The sequence below is a fragment of the Molossus molossus genome, unplaced genomic scaffold (assembly GCF_014108415.1).
Source record: "Molossus molossus isolate mMolMol1 unplaced genomic scaffold, mMolMol1.p scaffold_m16_p_7, whole genome shotgun sequence".
Taxonomy (NCBI): domain Eukaryota; kingdom Metazoa; phylum Chordata; class Mammalia; order Chiroptera; family Molossidae; genus Molossus; species Molossus molossus.
Window position 1 is genome coordinate 11276185 of NW_023425401.1, and position 14577 is coordinate 11290761.

At 47.1% G+C, this 14577-nt stretch overlaps 1 protein-coding gene across 2 annotated transcripts in view; it reads left to right on the forward strand.

Annotated features, from left to right (window-relative positions):
- The window catches only part of SCRN1 (secernin 1), a 53923-nt gene that overhangs the window by 32668 nt on the left and 6678 nt on the right, over positions 1-14577 (forward strand). For both annotated transcript variants that reach the window (XM_036247446.1, XM_036247445.1), the window contains 3 exons: positions 3160-3362; positions 6481-6675; positions 8859-9024. In XM_036247446.1, coding sequence (XP_036103339.1) covers positions 3160-3362; positions 6481-6675; positions 8859-9024 — 564 coding nt within the window. The remainder of the gene's footprint in view (positions 1-3159; positions 3363-6480; positions 6676-8858; positions 9025-14577) is intronic.

Below are 14577 nucleotides of genomic sequence, written 5' to 3' on the forward strand. Positions count from 1 at the left end.
CTTTACCCAAGGCAGTGATTATCTATCCACGGTAAATGTGGCTGTAACTTATTTATACCTTAATTCGGATACGAAGGGACAGGGGTCTCCCTGGCCTGTGGAGACATAGATATCAGAAAGAAAGTGAGCAGGGTCCCTCAACACAGGCAGGGAAGTGTGGTTGATTCATCTTCTTCAGTGAGATGTGGGGACATTTCAGGAATAGGCACAGTGAGCGGGACATACCTGTAAGAAAGGGGTCCCAAGTAGGGATTTGCCCAAGGATTTCCAAAGACCCCCAAAGGATTTGCATTTGAGAACAGCGGACTCAGACCTAGAACAACCCGGGCCCACCGGCCCTTCGGAAGGACGTGCTCTGCCGGTGACGCCAGGGCAGTTCACTGCATCCCTTTCGCCCGTCACGCCCCTGCGGAGGCGCAGCAGCTGGCGAGAAGCTAGGCCTGGGGCCAGAAAGGTGCCGCTTGCTTTCTGACGCTCGAGAATCTGCCCCATGTAGGGAGTTGGATGTTGTGAGACGCTACAAGAGGCCCTATGATGCTGTGTGACCTCTGGCCCCGGATCACCGTGGCCCTGGCGCGTCTGTACGTCTCAGTCTCCAGTGGAAGGTGAACCCCACTGTGGAGAGGTGTCCCGTCCTAGTGCCATGGCAGGGGGCCACCTGGGAATGGGCAGGTGGGACAGAAGAGTATCTTCTCCCGCGATCTTGGCATGAGGTGTAGAATCGGAACCATGCCTGCGGAGGAGTGCTGAGTCCCACTGAGGACACTGTGCACGGAGACCACCAAAGCCAGCAGGGGAGGGTGCTGCAAGTATTAGGGATCTCAGCGTGGACCACAAACCGGCAGAACAGCAGGAGAGCGAGTTAGAAACTGCAGAAGAGAAGTCACAGCTTCCAAAGGCGGGGCTGTTGCCCTGGCCGGGTATCTACATGCTCCTAGCACCGTGGCATGGATGGGCAAGTTGGGGGCCCTGGAAAGGCCTGGGGACAGGGTTCTGCCGAAGCAGTGTGACCAGGGACCACCAGGGACCTGTGGGGAGGAGGAAGGGGCCCTCCTGGGTGCACACCTGTGGGTTAGGAGAGGTGCTCATAGCACATTTGTTTGCTTTGGATCCTCAAGAGAAGATGAGTGTTCACTTCTCTGACCAACAGAAAGCTGACCGACTTCAGTCCCCCAGTGCGTGCACCCTGTTACGGCTCTCCTGAGGTCTTATGGGGCAGCTGCGCAATCACGGCCTTGGCACCAAGTCTTCCTAAACAAGCTTAGATTGCGAAATGCCAAGTGGATTAATATATAATTATCTGACTATGAAAATAAGCCTATTACAAGAATAAATCTGTAGCCTGTAATCCTTTCTTCTTCCAGGCAGCACAGTGAAATAAATGTCCCTTCAGAGTCAAGCTGGGTGAATTTATTTATTTATTTATCCTCACCTGAGGACATTTTTCCATTTTTTGTTCATATAGAGCGGGAGGGAGAGAGAGGAAGAGAGAGAGAGAGAAACATCGATGTGAAGGGACACATCGAGTGGCTGCCACCCGCACGACCAACCAGGGCCAGGGACAAACTGCAACCGAGTACATGCCCTTAGCGGGAACCGAACCCGGGTCTCTCTGTACCGCAGGCTGACGCTCCAACCGCTGAGCCAAACTGGCCAGGGCTATTTATTATTTTTTTAATCCTCACCCAAAGATATTTTTTCATTGATTTTCAGATACAGTGGGAGGGAGTGTGGGAGGGAGAGAGAGAGATACATCGATTGGTTCCCTCCTGCACGACCCCAACCGGGGCCAGGGATCGAACCTGCGACCGAGGAGTTGAACCCTTGACTGGGAATTGAACCTGCAACTCTTTGGTCCTCAGGCTGATGCTCAGCAGCTGAGCCAAATCAGCCAGGGCCAAGCTGAGTGAATTTTAATAAGGATTGCTTCTCAAGTTGAGAGTTCACCAAGAGCTGGCCAGTGGCCCTGTAGCCGGCTCCATCACCTCCTTTCTAAGACCCTGTTCCTGCCACTAGAATTGTGATCTGAATGAAGAGATGGGTAAATGGACATCTGCTGAGTACTTAGCACGTGTCACCCTCTTTCAAATCAGCCAGAGGGGGACGTTGCACTGTTTTCACTTTACAGATGAGAAAATCAGGTTCGGAAAGGTTCCGATCCTTAAGATCACCCTGCCAGTGGGTGGCAGAGCCAGACTTACAAGCTAGGTCCCTTTATTTCTGAGTCCTTTGTTTCTCTGCCGTGGGATGCTCCCTCTCAAAACGTGCTGATCACTTACTTGGTCCTGGTCACTTGTGCTATGTATTGTCATGTTCATTATGTCATAAAACCCACCCTCCTAGTAACCCAATGATATAGGTACTTATTTTATAGGTGACATAAAACTGAAGTTCAGCCCTGGCCGGTTTGGCTCAGCGGTTGGAGCATTGGCCTGTGGACCAGAGAGTCCCAGGTTCGGTTCCCACTAGGGGCACATACAAAAAAAACCCAAAAAAACTGAAGTTCAAATATATTATGGAACTTGCCCACGGTGGGCAAGATCTGTGCCCTCTTTAAGGGGTCTATCAGTTGGAAGGGCTGGGAGGAGACTGCTGTTTCACTTCAGGAGAAATACGTACTTTTTGGGAGCTGAAGCTGTGAGCCGCCCCAGTGGAGATGGGCTGAGAGGCAAGAGGAGAAATGGTAGAAAAAGATCCACGAAGTCCTAACCAGCAGCCCCTCCCTCCGGAGAGCTGGAGTCAGTCAGATGCCCCGGAGACAATGGCTGGCCGCGGAACACTATGACTACTAACCAAACTCCCGACGGAGAATAACAGCACAAGGCTGGGCGGGACAGAATTTTCCTCTTGCCCAGGGGTGGGAGGGTAGAGACAAGAGGGAGAATAAGCCAACAAAAGGGGTCTTGCTAAGAGCTAGAGGGGTGGAGGCTGAGCTCCTGGGGTCCTGACTCTTCTGCCTGAGTGGCAGGGGGTGCCCAAAGACAGAAAGCACCCCCAGGGTTTTGAACCGAATGTGCAAGAGCACTGTTCATTTGCCTGCACAGGGGCCGGTGTTTAGCACATTGACACGTGTTGGCATGCTTCGTAACTCAGCCTCGTCCCAGGCTTTGGTTACTATGGCAATAATGACGCGGTACGCTTCTGGTTCCCTTACTTCAGGCTTGGTTTAGAGAGAGGGTCGACAGCTAAAGAAGCCTTCGATGTCATCGTCGCCCTGTTGGAGGAACACGGCCAAGGTGGGAGTTATTACGAGGATGCTGGCTCCTGCCACAGCTTCCAGAGCGCTTACCTGATTGTGGATCGCGAGGAGGCCTGGGTGCTGGAGACCGTGGGCAAGTACTGGGCGGCCGAGAGAGTTACAGGTGAGTGAAGAGCTTCCCGGGCAGAAAAGACTGGGATGGATGTCACCCGGGTCTGCAGGGACGCGCTGCTGCGCACCCTCCCTGTGCTGCCTCTGATCTCCGGGCTCCTGCTTCTAGAGAGGAAGCTGGAGTCTCCTGACCCACAGTGGAGGGATGTCAACATTTGGGAACCACACTCCTAACATTTCCTATTTTCCGTTAGCTTTCTGGGCAGGACCCAATTCAGACTACTAGCAGTCTCATGATGCAAATTGTTACTCTGCTAATCGGCCAAGGGAATGGCGATTTTTTCCCCCATTTCATTCATAATAGGCCAGTGAATTACTCGGACGGGAGTTGCCCCTGGCCACCCCAGCCCTGTTGCTCTTAGTGCTTGGACTGTTCCTCTAACAGAGGAATTTGGACTTGCATGAGGACCTCTGGGCTCCTATGGGCCAACACACCCATGTTGCCGTGAGACAATGCTTCTAGAACAGCAGAGGCTAGGAACCCACCCAGAAGGATGCACTGCCCAATAAACCACTGCTCTGTGCTTCCTGCGCCGTCTGTTCTCAGAGCGTTCTGAGGAGGGAAATGCTGGGGGTGGGGGCGGCTGGCCTGTGTCATCGCCTCAGCACCTTCCTGTTCTGGACAGGGTGGGGTCCAGAGAGGGCTCAGGGCTTCCAAGAGGACGAAAGGTTCTAAGAAAGAAGCAGCCAGGGAAGCCCCTCTGTGTCCCTCAGGACTGGATGACAGACACAGCATGTTCGTGGCCTCTTTGCCCTCTTGTGCCTACGGCAGACTCGGCTTGTAGGACACAGAACTCTTCTCTTGTTGAACCTAAACTGGGCCTTTGGTTTTTTTTTTTTTGCTCAACTGAATTTACCAGGAAGTGTCTTCTGGTTCCTCAGAAATGATGTTGGGGCTGAAACCTGTTCGCCATCTCGGCCTGAGGGGTGGCTGGAACCAGGTCTGAGCTGAGTTCGAAGCAGAACACCTACTTCAGTGGTTGGGAATAGGCTGTGTTTTCTGTGGCCTCAGTCAGTCCAGGAACGAGTGTTGCTGTGGACAAGGGGCACGTGGGATCCTAGCAGAGACTGCCCCACTGGGCAGTGAGGTCTGGCTGTGGTTTGTGGACTGAGCTGTGCCAAGGCCGCGTCTGCCCGGAGGAGCAGGTGGTTTCTCATGCTCGCAAAGGTACAGCATGGCACCTTGAGGAATCTCCCGTGTTTCTCCCCCCACCCATGCCCCGCACACACCCAGCTGTGCCTGCCTGTCCTACTTCCACAGTAGCTGCAGAACTGACGTAGCTGGTGTGGCCCGCCAGGTCTCCAAGCCTCCGGCGACGCTGGAAGTTTTCCCTTAGGAAAACTCTCCTAAGATGAAGTCTTACGATCCATTGGTTCCATCAGGCAGGCTATGGGTTCATGCTGAAAAACAACCATACGGCTTTTTAATAGAATGTAAACCTTTTTGATCTATATCTGCATTTCTAAAGCATAGTCTCACTTGGAAATAACAACTGAAAAATCCATCTCATCAAAATGAATGTTGTCTTCCACTAAATAAATGTAAAAAACTCCAGCCATTCCTTAGACTCGATGATTCCATGTACCCTGATCTCGGCAGCAGTGGGACTGCAGTAGGACTAAGATCTCCGGCCCTGAAAGCAAATATTTGTTATAAATCAGCCCTCTAGGAAAATAACATCTGTAGAGTTATTCACGAGACTTAAAAAGTATCTTAGTGTGAATAATGTCAAAGTCACTTATTTAAGCCAAAACTATTTTTTATTTTTATTGAAAAAAATTATTTTACATTTAGGGTGTCCTCTAAAAGGTGAACGGCAAAGGCCATAAGCCAGGAATGGTTGCTTTGGAAATAGGTGCACATCAGTGAGGCAGGAGATACGGAAAGAACTCAGTCCAGCCCTGACCCTTCCTCCAGGAGCTGTTTTTCAGGTAGTGATAGCTTTATTGTAGCTTGCGGTTTGGGCTCTTTCTCTCCCTACTTCATTCTCCCAGAATTTAGAAGATCAACATGCTTCCTGGTAGCAGCAGCTAGGAATGTCCGTTTTGAGCTACAAGTGATAACTTCGTAGTGATCTGGACATCATCTCGAAGCTTCAAGACCAGGTTATCCTCAGGTTTTGGAGAAGTCGTAGCCAGCCTTCCCGTGCATAGGGGAATTGGTGTCCTAACACTCATTCCTCAGAAATAGGCATTTCTGATTCCAGACGTATTCAGCTATGCTTATTATATGTTTATGAGAAAAATTCCCATAGACTTTTCTCACATGCACATGACACAGGCATATTCTGCTTCCAGCTACATTCTGGTATTTTAAACTATTCATTATCAGTGCCATCATGTTTTTCTAAACATTGGGACCTGAAAATATAGTTGAATGAAAGAAGTATCATTTTTATTAAAAAATACTTTTACTGATATTTAGAGAGAGAGGAAGGGGGGGGGGGGGAGAGAGAGAGAGAGAGAGAGAAGTATTGATGTAAGAGTAAAACACCAACTGGCTTTCTTCTGCACAGCCCCTACCTGGGATCAAGCCCACAACCAGGGCTTGTGCCCTGATCATAAGTTGAACCAGCAACCCTTTGGTGCACAGGATGACGCCCAACCAAGACACACTGGCCAGGGCTCATATTTGTATTTTTAAAAAATTACACATATATATGGGCAGAGGGTGGTGGTGTAAGGTTTTTTGGGGGTAAAGCAACACTAAAGTAGGGAGGAAGGTTCTCTGTGGTTGTGAAATTCACAAGTCTTGTTAGTAGCTCAGTGCCTCTTTCAAAGAACCTTTCACTTTTCTTATAAGTAGTAAGTGCCTGGGATTTATTTAGCCAGAAGGAAGGGCCTCACATGTGTTCCCTTTGATTATGAATTGAAGATCAAGTGATCATTGCTCATTTATAATGTGGTATTGTCAGTAAGGATTGGTCAAACCTTCTGGGAGAACTCAGAAGAGGACCAAGGATCATCTGTTTCTCTCTTCAAAAATGGAATTTGTTTCATCCCTGTAGTTAAAATCAGATTGCAGATGAGAGATTCCCTGTAAATTTCCATTCCTTGAGTAAGTCTTTTTAAGTGTATTTCCAACTAACTGGGCTTTGCACTCTCTGCAGAAGGAATCAAGTGCATTTGCAACCAGCTTTCACTCACCACTAAGATTGATGCAGAGCATCCTGAGCTCAGGAGTTATGCTCAGAGTCAAGGCTGGTGGACGGGAGAGGACGAATTCAATTTTTCTGAAGTGTTTTCTCCAGCTGATGATCATCTACACTGCTGTGCAGGCAAAGACAGCTTAGAAAAGCAAGAAGGTGAGTTATTGCATCTCTTACAATTCTCCCTCTCACACCTTTTGTCTTGCAGCTATTTTAGAGAACTTGTCTGAACCTAGGAGGGTGAGCAAAGAGGAGGAGTAGAGAATAGATCTGGTATATAGAGACCAGCTTGTGCTAAAGTCCCTGATGCTTAGGCAAGATGACAACTTGCATTTATTCTTATAGGATGATTTCTCATCCGTGGAAGTTTCCTGCCTGCTGTTTCTCCTTCAAACACTAATGTCATAGTGATAACTTATTACAGCCTTTCTTATACCTCAGTATTTGTATATTTGACTTATCTTCTCCCTAATTTTCTCCTTCCATTAGCCTGCTGGTCCTTGAAGGCAGGGGAGTTGCCTTTTACTCATCTTAGGATCCCCTTGAAATGCCTGTTATAGTCCTTTGTCCTATAAATATTTATTAAGTTAATTGTTGAGTCGACTTTTCTTCATGAGCCCTCTGCCTTCTACCGAATTATTGACTTAGTTAAAACTCATATTTAGGTGAATATGGTGACTGGATAGCTTGTTACTTTTGTGCTCGAGTAGAAACCCTGCCAAACAGACCTCAGTGGTCACATTTTATATCTGCTAGTGATACATTATTTTGTTAAGTCAAACCTTTGATCATTTAAAATAGGGGTCAGCAAACCGACTTATCATCCGTCACCTATTTTGTAACTAAATTTTTATTGGAACACAGCCACATCCATTCACTTATGTTTCTGTGCTACTGGGGCAGAGGTGAGCAGTTGCAACAAGTCAGTTATAACAGAGATTGTATGGTCCATAAGCCTAAAGTATTTATCTGATTCTTTAAGAAGAAGTTTGCTGACCCTTAATCTAGAAGAACATTTTAAGAATTTGTCTGCAGAACTTAATGAATATAAGTTCATTAACTTATATTAAGAAGGTACAGAAGTATCTATTTTAAAATGAGAACTGTAAAGAAAACCCTCAATGTTTTAATATAAACAAATAAACAAACTAACTAGTATACAGTACCATGTAGGAAGTTGTCCTGCCCAAACATCAAACCTAAATCTGAAGACACCTTCAGATCTAGTACTGGTTTCTGGCAAATACAAAGAATGGGTGAACGTGGTAAGTAATACCCTCAGGATGCCGCGGGCAAAGTTCAGACTGGGAGACGACAGGAGAAATGGTTCAGCAAATAAAACATAAGGGAGGAATGAGAGGCAGAGATTAAGGGAGATTTAAGAGACATTATGAATTTATTGTATCCTGATTCAAATCAGTAAATTCATGTATGAGAGAATGAGGAAATTTGAACACTGGGTCATTGAAGAAATCAAGGACATATTGTTAATATTTTTAGGAGTGATATGTTGTAAATAGAAGCTCACAAAGAGAAGGTGGTTATGCTAGTGAACTTAAAGGTATCTTCTCCCTAAGAGATATTTTAATCCCATTTTTGTGAAATTAGATGGAGAGAATCGTGGTTCAATGAATTATAACCAGAGGAAGAAAAAGTAGAACTGGAATCAAGGATTTGTTGACTTATTTATCTATAGTCAGAGCCGAGTCATAATGACTCTGACTATTCTAATACCTCTCTGTGCATATTTTCCACTGCAGAGAGGTCATTCTCCAGTACAGCATTGATGCTAATCATTGAGGGTGTATGAGGGAGCTTGCTTGGTAGAGTACGCACAGATTGTAAATACCTTCTTATGGGCATCATTCCCTTGTGTTACTGTACTGGTTGAGGTATTTCTAACTGCTCTATCAAAGAGACTCTGAAAAATCGTTCTTGAAGAAAATGGAAGTAGATTTTCTCTCACGGTATAGTCCAGATGTGCATGGATAGTCCAGGGCTGGTAGGTTTCTCTTCCTCAACACATGACCTGCATTTGGGATTCACTTGCTGGCATCTCCCGCCAGCAAGAAGGGAGAAAAGGAAAGTGAAGGGCAAGCATTTCTTTTAATGGATGTGACAAGGATGCTGCACACAACATTTCTGCTCATCTCCCATTGGTCAGGATTTATCCATGGCCACACCTAGGCACAAGGGGATCTGGGAAAGGTAGCCTGTAGTTAGACAGTTATGTTCCCAGCTATAGTTTCAGGAGTTCTATTATGAAAACAGGAACGGACTGAATGGATTTTGGTGAGCAGCCTGCCGCAGTTGTATCTCCCCTACCTTTCTCTTCACAGAAAGCATCACTGTGCAGACGATGATTGACATCTTGCGGGACAAAGCCAGTGGCGTCTGTGTGGACTCCGAGACTTTCCTCACCACAGCCAGTGCGGTGTCCGTCCTGCCTCAGAGCAGAAGCTCACCATGCATCCACTACTTCACTGGGACCCCAGATCCCTCCAGGTCCGTCTGAGACCCAGTCATGTGAGCAGAAAGCACGTGCTACCCTTGAAAGCTTGTCCAGCGAGCAGACGCTGCGTTCCTGCACTGCCTTTTGTATAGCTGAGGCACGTTACTTAGTGGCTGTCAGCATGGCAAGTGCAGCACAGAGAGCCTTTAGTCACAGAGCATGTATCAAAACCATGGAATCCAGTTGCTTTGAATTCAGCAGACGTATCGCGTATATAACATGGGCCAGGCATTGTGCCGTATATGGGGAATGCAAAGCTAAACAAGACACAGTGAGACAGGGATTACAGGAATGCCCACGACTTGTCAAAGTAAGCAGTTCCTAGGAGTTAGAGGGCAAAATGCCCAGAGGCAAAGTGGATGGCAGCAACTTCAAGTACCCGGGCCAGTACTTCTAGACATTGTCTCTTAAGGGGTTGCTTTCTGCCCAGGAACCTCAGCAAAGAAGCAGTATGCACAGTGGTTAAGAGCACAGCCTCTGGAACTAACGGCCAGGGTTTTGAATTCCACCTGTCAGTTAGTAGCTAGGTAAGTTCTTAATATCTCTAAGCTTCTATTTCTATACTGTGCGTGGAGATAATACTAGTCCCTACTTTTATGCACTTGTCGAGCCTCATTTTTATTTTTCAATTACAGTTTACATTCAGTATTATTTAGTATTCAGTATTATTTAAAACATGGGCCTCATGTTTTAAACTACTTCAATATCAATAGGTACTTCTAGCAGGACCCAACCATTGAATTTAGTATAAGCTATTCTTAGTGTTTCATTTACTCATCTATTCATTCAGCGAGTACTTATGAAGCACCTACTGTGTACCATATATTGTGCTTTTTGGGTACTAGAGACCAAATGTGTACAAGGTAAGAGGCGGCACAAAGGAGATGACGAAGAGGAAACTTCACAGAGGAAGGAACTCGAGCACTGGGCATTGTCGGAAGAGTAGGAGTTTGTTAGGGACAAGAAGCAGGGATGACATTCTGTGTAGAGGGAACAGCATGTGCAAAAGCACAGAGGCATGGACACTTGTCTCCCAGTGCGGGTGACCCAGCTGCGTCCTGTGAGTGCTGGCAGCTGGCCTGGGGGGTACACGTGGGCATTGGAAGCATCTGGAATGCTCTGCTGAGGTATGGGCATTGTTCTGTAGGCAACAGGAGCCTTCGAAGAAGAAGTGGGTTGAACTGAGGAATGACTGTCGCAGACACCTGCTCTAACGGTGCTTAGATGACAGGCCTCTGCGATGCTGGGACAGTAAAATAGAGGAATTCTCTTTCCTGGGCCGAAGGGCGGGGCCTAATACAATTAGAGAAACGGGCTGGGAAATAACCTTCAAATATTTAAAATGGAAAAGTTCAAGTAACTTTAACAGTAAATTATTCATGGGTCAAATTCATTAAAAAGACCTTACAGAAGATTAAGAGCTCTCCGGAAGGCATTCATTTTTATCTTCTGTGGTTAAATGAGCTGTGTTTCCTACTGGGACTGTAGAACTGTCATAGGTATTTTTTCCTAGTCAACATCTCAATTTTTCTCTGTAATGGGGCATGTCGAACATTTTGTATTTTGTCAGCAGAAAGCATAATTACCTACTCTTGGGTTTTTAGAGAGTAAAATTGGGGACATTTAGCTGGCTCTGTTAGCGCGGAAAACAGTAGAGGTGTGTGCAGGGTTCCAGCGCAGGGCACTGCGGCCGGTTCTGAGCACAGAGCAGGGCTGTCCCGTTGTCCCTCCGGCTCGCGTTAGAGACCATGGGACACGAGCTGACTGTTGTTCCGTCTGCTGCTGCACTTGTCCGCCCTCCACTCGCTGGGTTAATCATTATCTGTTTCTCAAGTCAACCTGTCCTCACATTCTCTTTCCTCTCCTCCTTCCCACCTTACTTTTCTCCCCGCCTCCCAGCAAGTGCCGGGTACCATGTAAGTTTGAGAGTTGGAAGCAGGTGCAAAAGTCGGAGTTTGAGAGCTAGAAGGAGACACAAAAGATCTTCAATTAGCTTATCAAAAAGGCAAAGTCCATCTTATCAGTAACCTGCTGCGTCGGCTGGTGCCCGAATCATCCATATAGTGACACCGACTGGCTTTTGTGCTCTGGGTTCTGACCTTTGGAAACCATGTCCCAGTTGGAGGCCAGTATAAGCCCCATTGATGTGAAGAATCGCAGAGGGAGAGTGGAGAGGAACCTTCGGAGTTTGAAACTGTCAAATTCAGGGTCCTGCAGTGCACGGGAGTCAGTGAGAGCTGGTTATGTGCGTCCTTCCTGGCCCTGTGTTCAGTGATGTCGCATCGGTAGCTTGAAATGGGCCACGGTGGGCGTATTTACACCACAGAAATTGGCAGACACCGTGAACCAGGGCTTATGTATTTATTTATTTGAGATATTGTTGTCAAACCAGCACACCACTGAGAGGTCCTCACATCTGGGAAAACACACAAATATTCAACATACAGGGTGGAAAAACCAAGAGGGGGAGAAAATGTAAACATTTTCCAGTTTGTTTTTATTTATTTATTTTTTCACATGTTTAAAAGCCATTTTAATGTCTGTACATGTCTTTTGTTCATATTTATGTAATTTTTGGTATTTTCCCACTTAATTTTTATATATTTGAGGTATAATTTTTATGATCTGTATTTCAAATATTTCCCTAAATTTGTCCTTAACATTTTCCATTTTAAATATTAGAAGGGCTATTTCCCAAGCCATTTCCCTAATTGTGTTAGGCCGTGTACTTCAGCCCAGGAAATAGAAAATGGGGAAGAAGTTCTAGGGAAATAGGGTGTTTGATGTACTTTAGTGGCAAGGAGCGGGGAAGATGCAAGGCATGTGGTGTGTGTGTGTGGTTGGGGGGGTTCCCCTGCCCCCAGTATACCAGGCACAGGATGAGCCTGGCTGAGTCTGGGGGAGGTTCTGCACCTTCAGTAAGAACAGAGTCACGTTTGAAGTCAGAAGTGTTGGCTGGCACAGATATTAAAATTCCAAATCCCAAAGCACAAAATGTATTTTATTCTTCTGCAGTAGCACAGGGTGTATATAAATAAAGCAACAGAATGAGGTAGTGGGGAAAAAACTGACCTTGGCTTTAGAAGATTTGGCTCTTGATCTGCCACTCATTAGGAATGAGTCTTTGGACCAAGCTCTTAGGTTCTGTGAGGCTCAGTCATCTCATCTGTAAAATGGGACAGAAGCTTTTGCTCTGCCTTGTTCACTGCTGTAACCCTAGTACCTAGAACAGAATCTGATACTCCACCAGCACTCAGCATGTATTTACTGGAGGAAGGAAGGAAAGGAGGGAGGCAGGAAGGAAAGAAGGAGGGAGGAAGGAGGAAGAAAGGGAGGGAGGGAGGGAGGAAAGAGTAAATGAATGAATGAGTGAATGAGTAGAGGTACCATGGGAACTAAATGCAAACACTTTGGAAATGATGATACACTTTAAAATGTTAGTGATTTTCATTACAATTTTGTTTTCCTTCTAAATGAGAAAACAAGTGAGGAACACAGATATTTTTTGCACTGGCTTGCTGCATCCATCACAAGATTTTAGGAGAGAAAAGAGACAGAGAAGGCCAAGACACCTCCAGGGGAGCCTGGCTGTGGCTCACAGTGGCACCTGAGGCTGAAGTCCCGCAGACGTCTGACACAGACTTTGGCAGCCTAGATGGTGCTTCACGTCCTCAGGCTTGATGCCTTGGCCCTCAGATGAGTCTCAGTGACAGCGGAGAGAAGGGACACGGTTTCCTTTAGTGTTGCCGATGCCTCCTTTGTGTCATTGCCCTTCACAAGGGCGCGTTCAGAGTAGCTCAGCCACCTTGAAACCCCCGTTAGCCAGCTGCCCGGCTGCCCTTTGCAGCATTCTTCCCCTTTAGGCCTGTCATCTTGTATTCATGTCACCATGCACCACGGAGGGGCTGGGCGACCAGGCGGATTCCCAGTTAGGTGACTTCTCTGAAGGTCAGTCTGAGCAGCAGCCTGAGGACAGAGCAGAATGAGCTTGTGGGAGCCCTCCGAGCCAGCACGGGACACTCGGGTGCCCCCACGTGTGGTGAGTGTGCCCTGCCTCACCTGGCTGGGTTGAGGGATGCTCACAACCAGATGGCAGTTTCAACTTCGCCACTAGCTGGGTATGTGACCTTGGTCAAGTCATTTCATCTCTCTGGGTTATTAATTGTCCTACATTCAGTCAAGTGGCGTTTAAGAAACTGCCATCTGAGGTTTACATGTGGGAAAATGCCAGAGAGTCTCTTCACCTATTTGGACTTTTAATGTGATTTCCTATAAGGACTGGCAAGAACAGAAGGTTTGGGAACCACCGAGTTGTCCACATTTCCCATTTCTGGATACGTAAACATATTTTCAAGCCCGAACTATTGATAATTCCCGGATTCTGGTTTAAATAAATATTAGTATTATTGCAACTTATTATCAGCAGTAATTTTAATTTATTCAATTTCAGAAAAGATCCCCCTTTAACCACCTGACAAATCGATGCTTTAGTTTTTTAGTAGTTGAGGATGCCGACTTCCTCCTATTTTTTTTTTTTATCCTCACCCGAGGACATTTTTCCATTTTTTGCACAGACAGAGTGGGAGGGAGAGAGAGGAAGAGAGAGAGGGAAACATCGACGCGAAAGGGACACATTGAGTGGCTGCCACCCGCACGACCAACCAGGGCCGGGGACAAACTGCAACTGAGGTACATGCCCTTAGCGGGAACCGAACCCTTGTCTCTCAGGACCGCAGACGGATGCTCTAACCGCTGAGCCAAACCGGCCAGGGCCCGACTTCCTTATAGAGTTTGGAAAGATAATTCTTGGAGAGCTTTGGAATATTATAGGAAGCTCATCATATTTATCATTTATATTTAAGAATTACACTGATAAATGGGAGGGAGAAACATGTGGTACCTCTTGTCTTAGAAAAGCCTCCTGATGCCCTCTCTGATGTTAGGGTAACCTCCCCATTCTAGTCAGTGTGGAGTGGGTTCCAAGTCCCATCACAGAACAGTCTGACCTTTTACTGTTCGCTCATCCTACGTAGGATGCAGAAGACCATGACCGTGCTTACCATGAACTTCCTGAAGTCAGAGTCATAAGCACACGGGCTGCACAGCATCGAAAGAGAAAAATACAATAGGTTCAGAAGGTGGCAGGGACCACGGAGATCATTTTAGTCCAGATGAGAGACAAAGGAGGAAGAGGGTGAGCCCACAGTTGGTTAGAGGTGAAGAGGGGACACACCCCCCCCATTCTGAGTCCCAACCCAGAGCCCTGCCCCCGCTGTCATGAGTCAGGCAGACCCAGGATTGCAGCTTAGCCAGCGGGTGCTGCTAGGCTGTCCCGCTGTGGGCCTCAGTGCCGAGGTCCTTCCCCATGGGGCTGTTGTCTCAGATGGTTCCAAGATGCATAGTAAGTAAGGCCCTGAGGCTTCCCAAGTGAAATGACAGGTTTCCTGATGGCAGCATCGCTCCCGCTCCCACGCAGGCTCTGGAGGCGTAGAGAAGAGAGGTGCGGTGCAGGGGGTTGCGGGGTGCCGTCACTCACATGAACATCC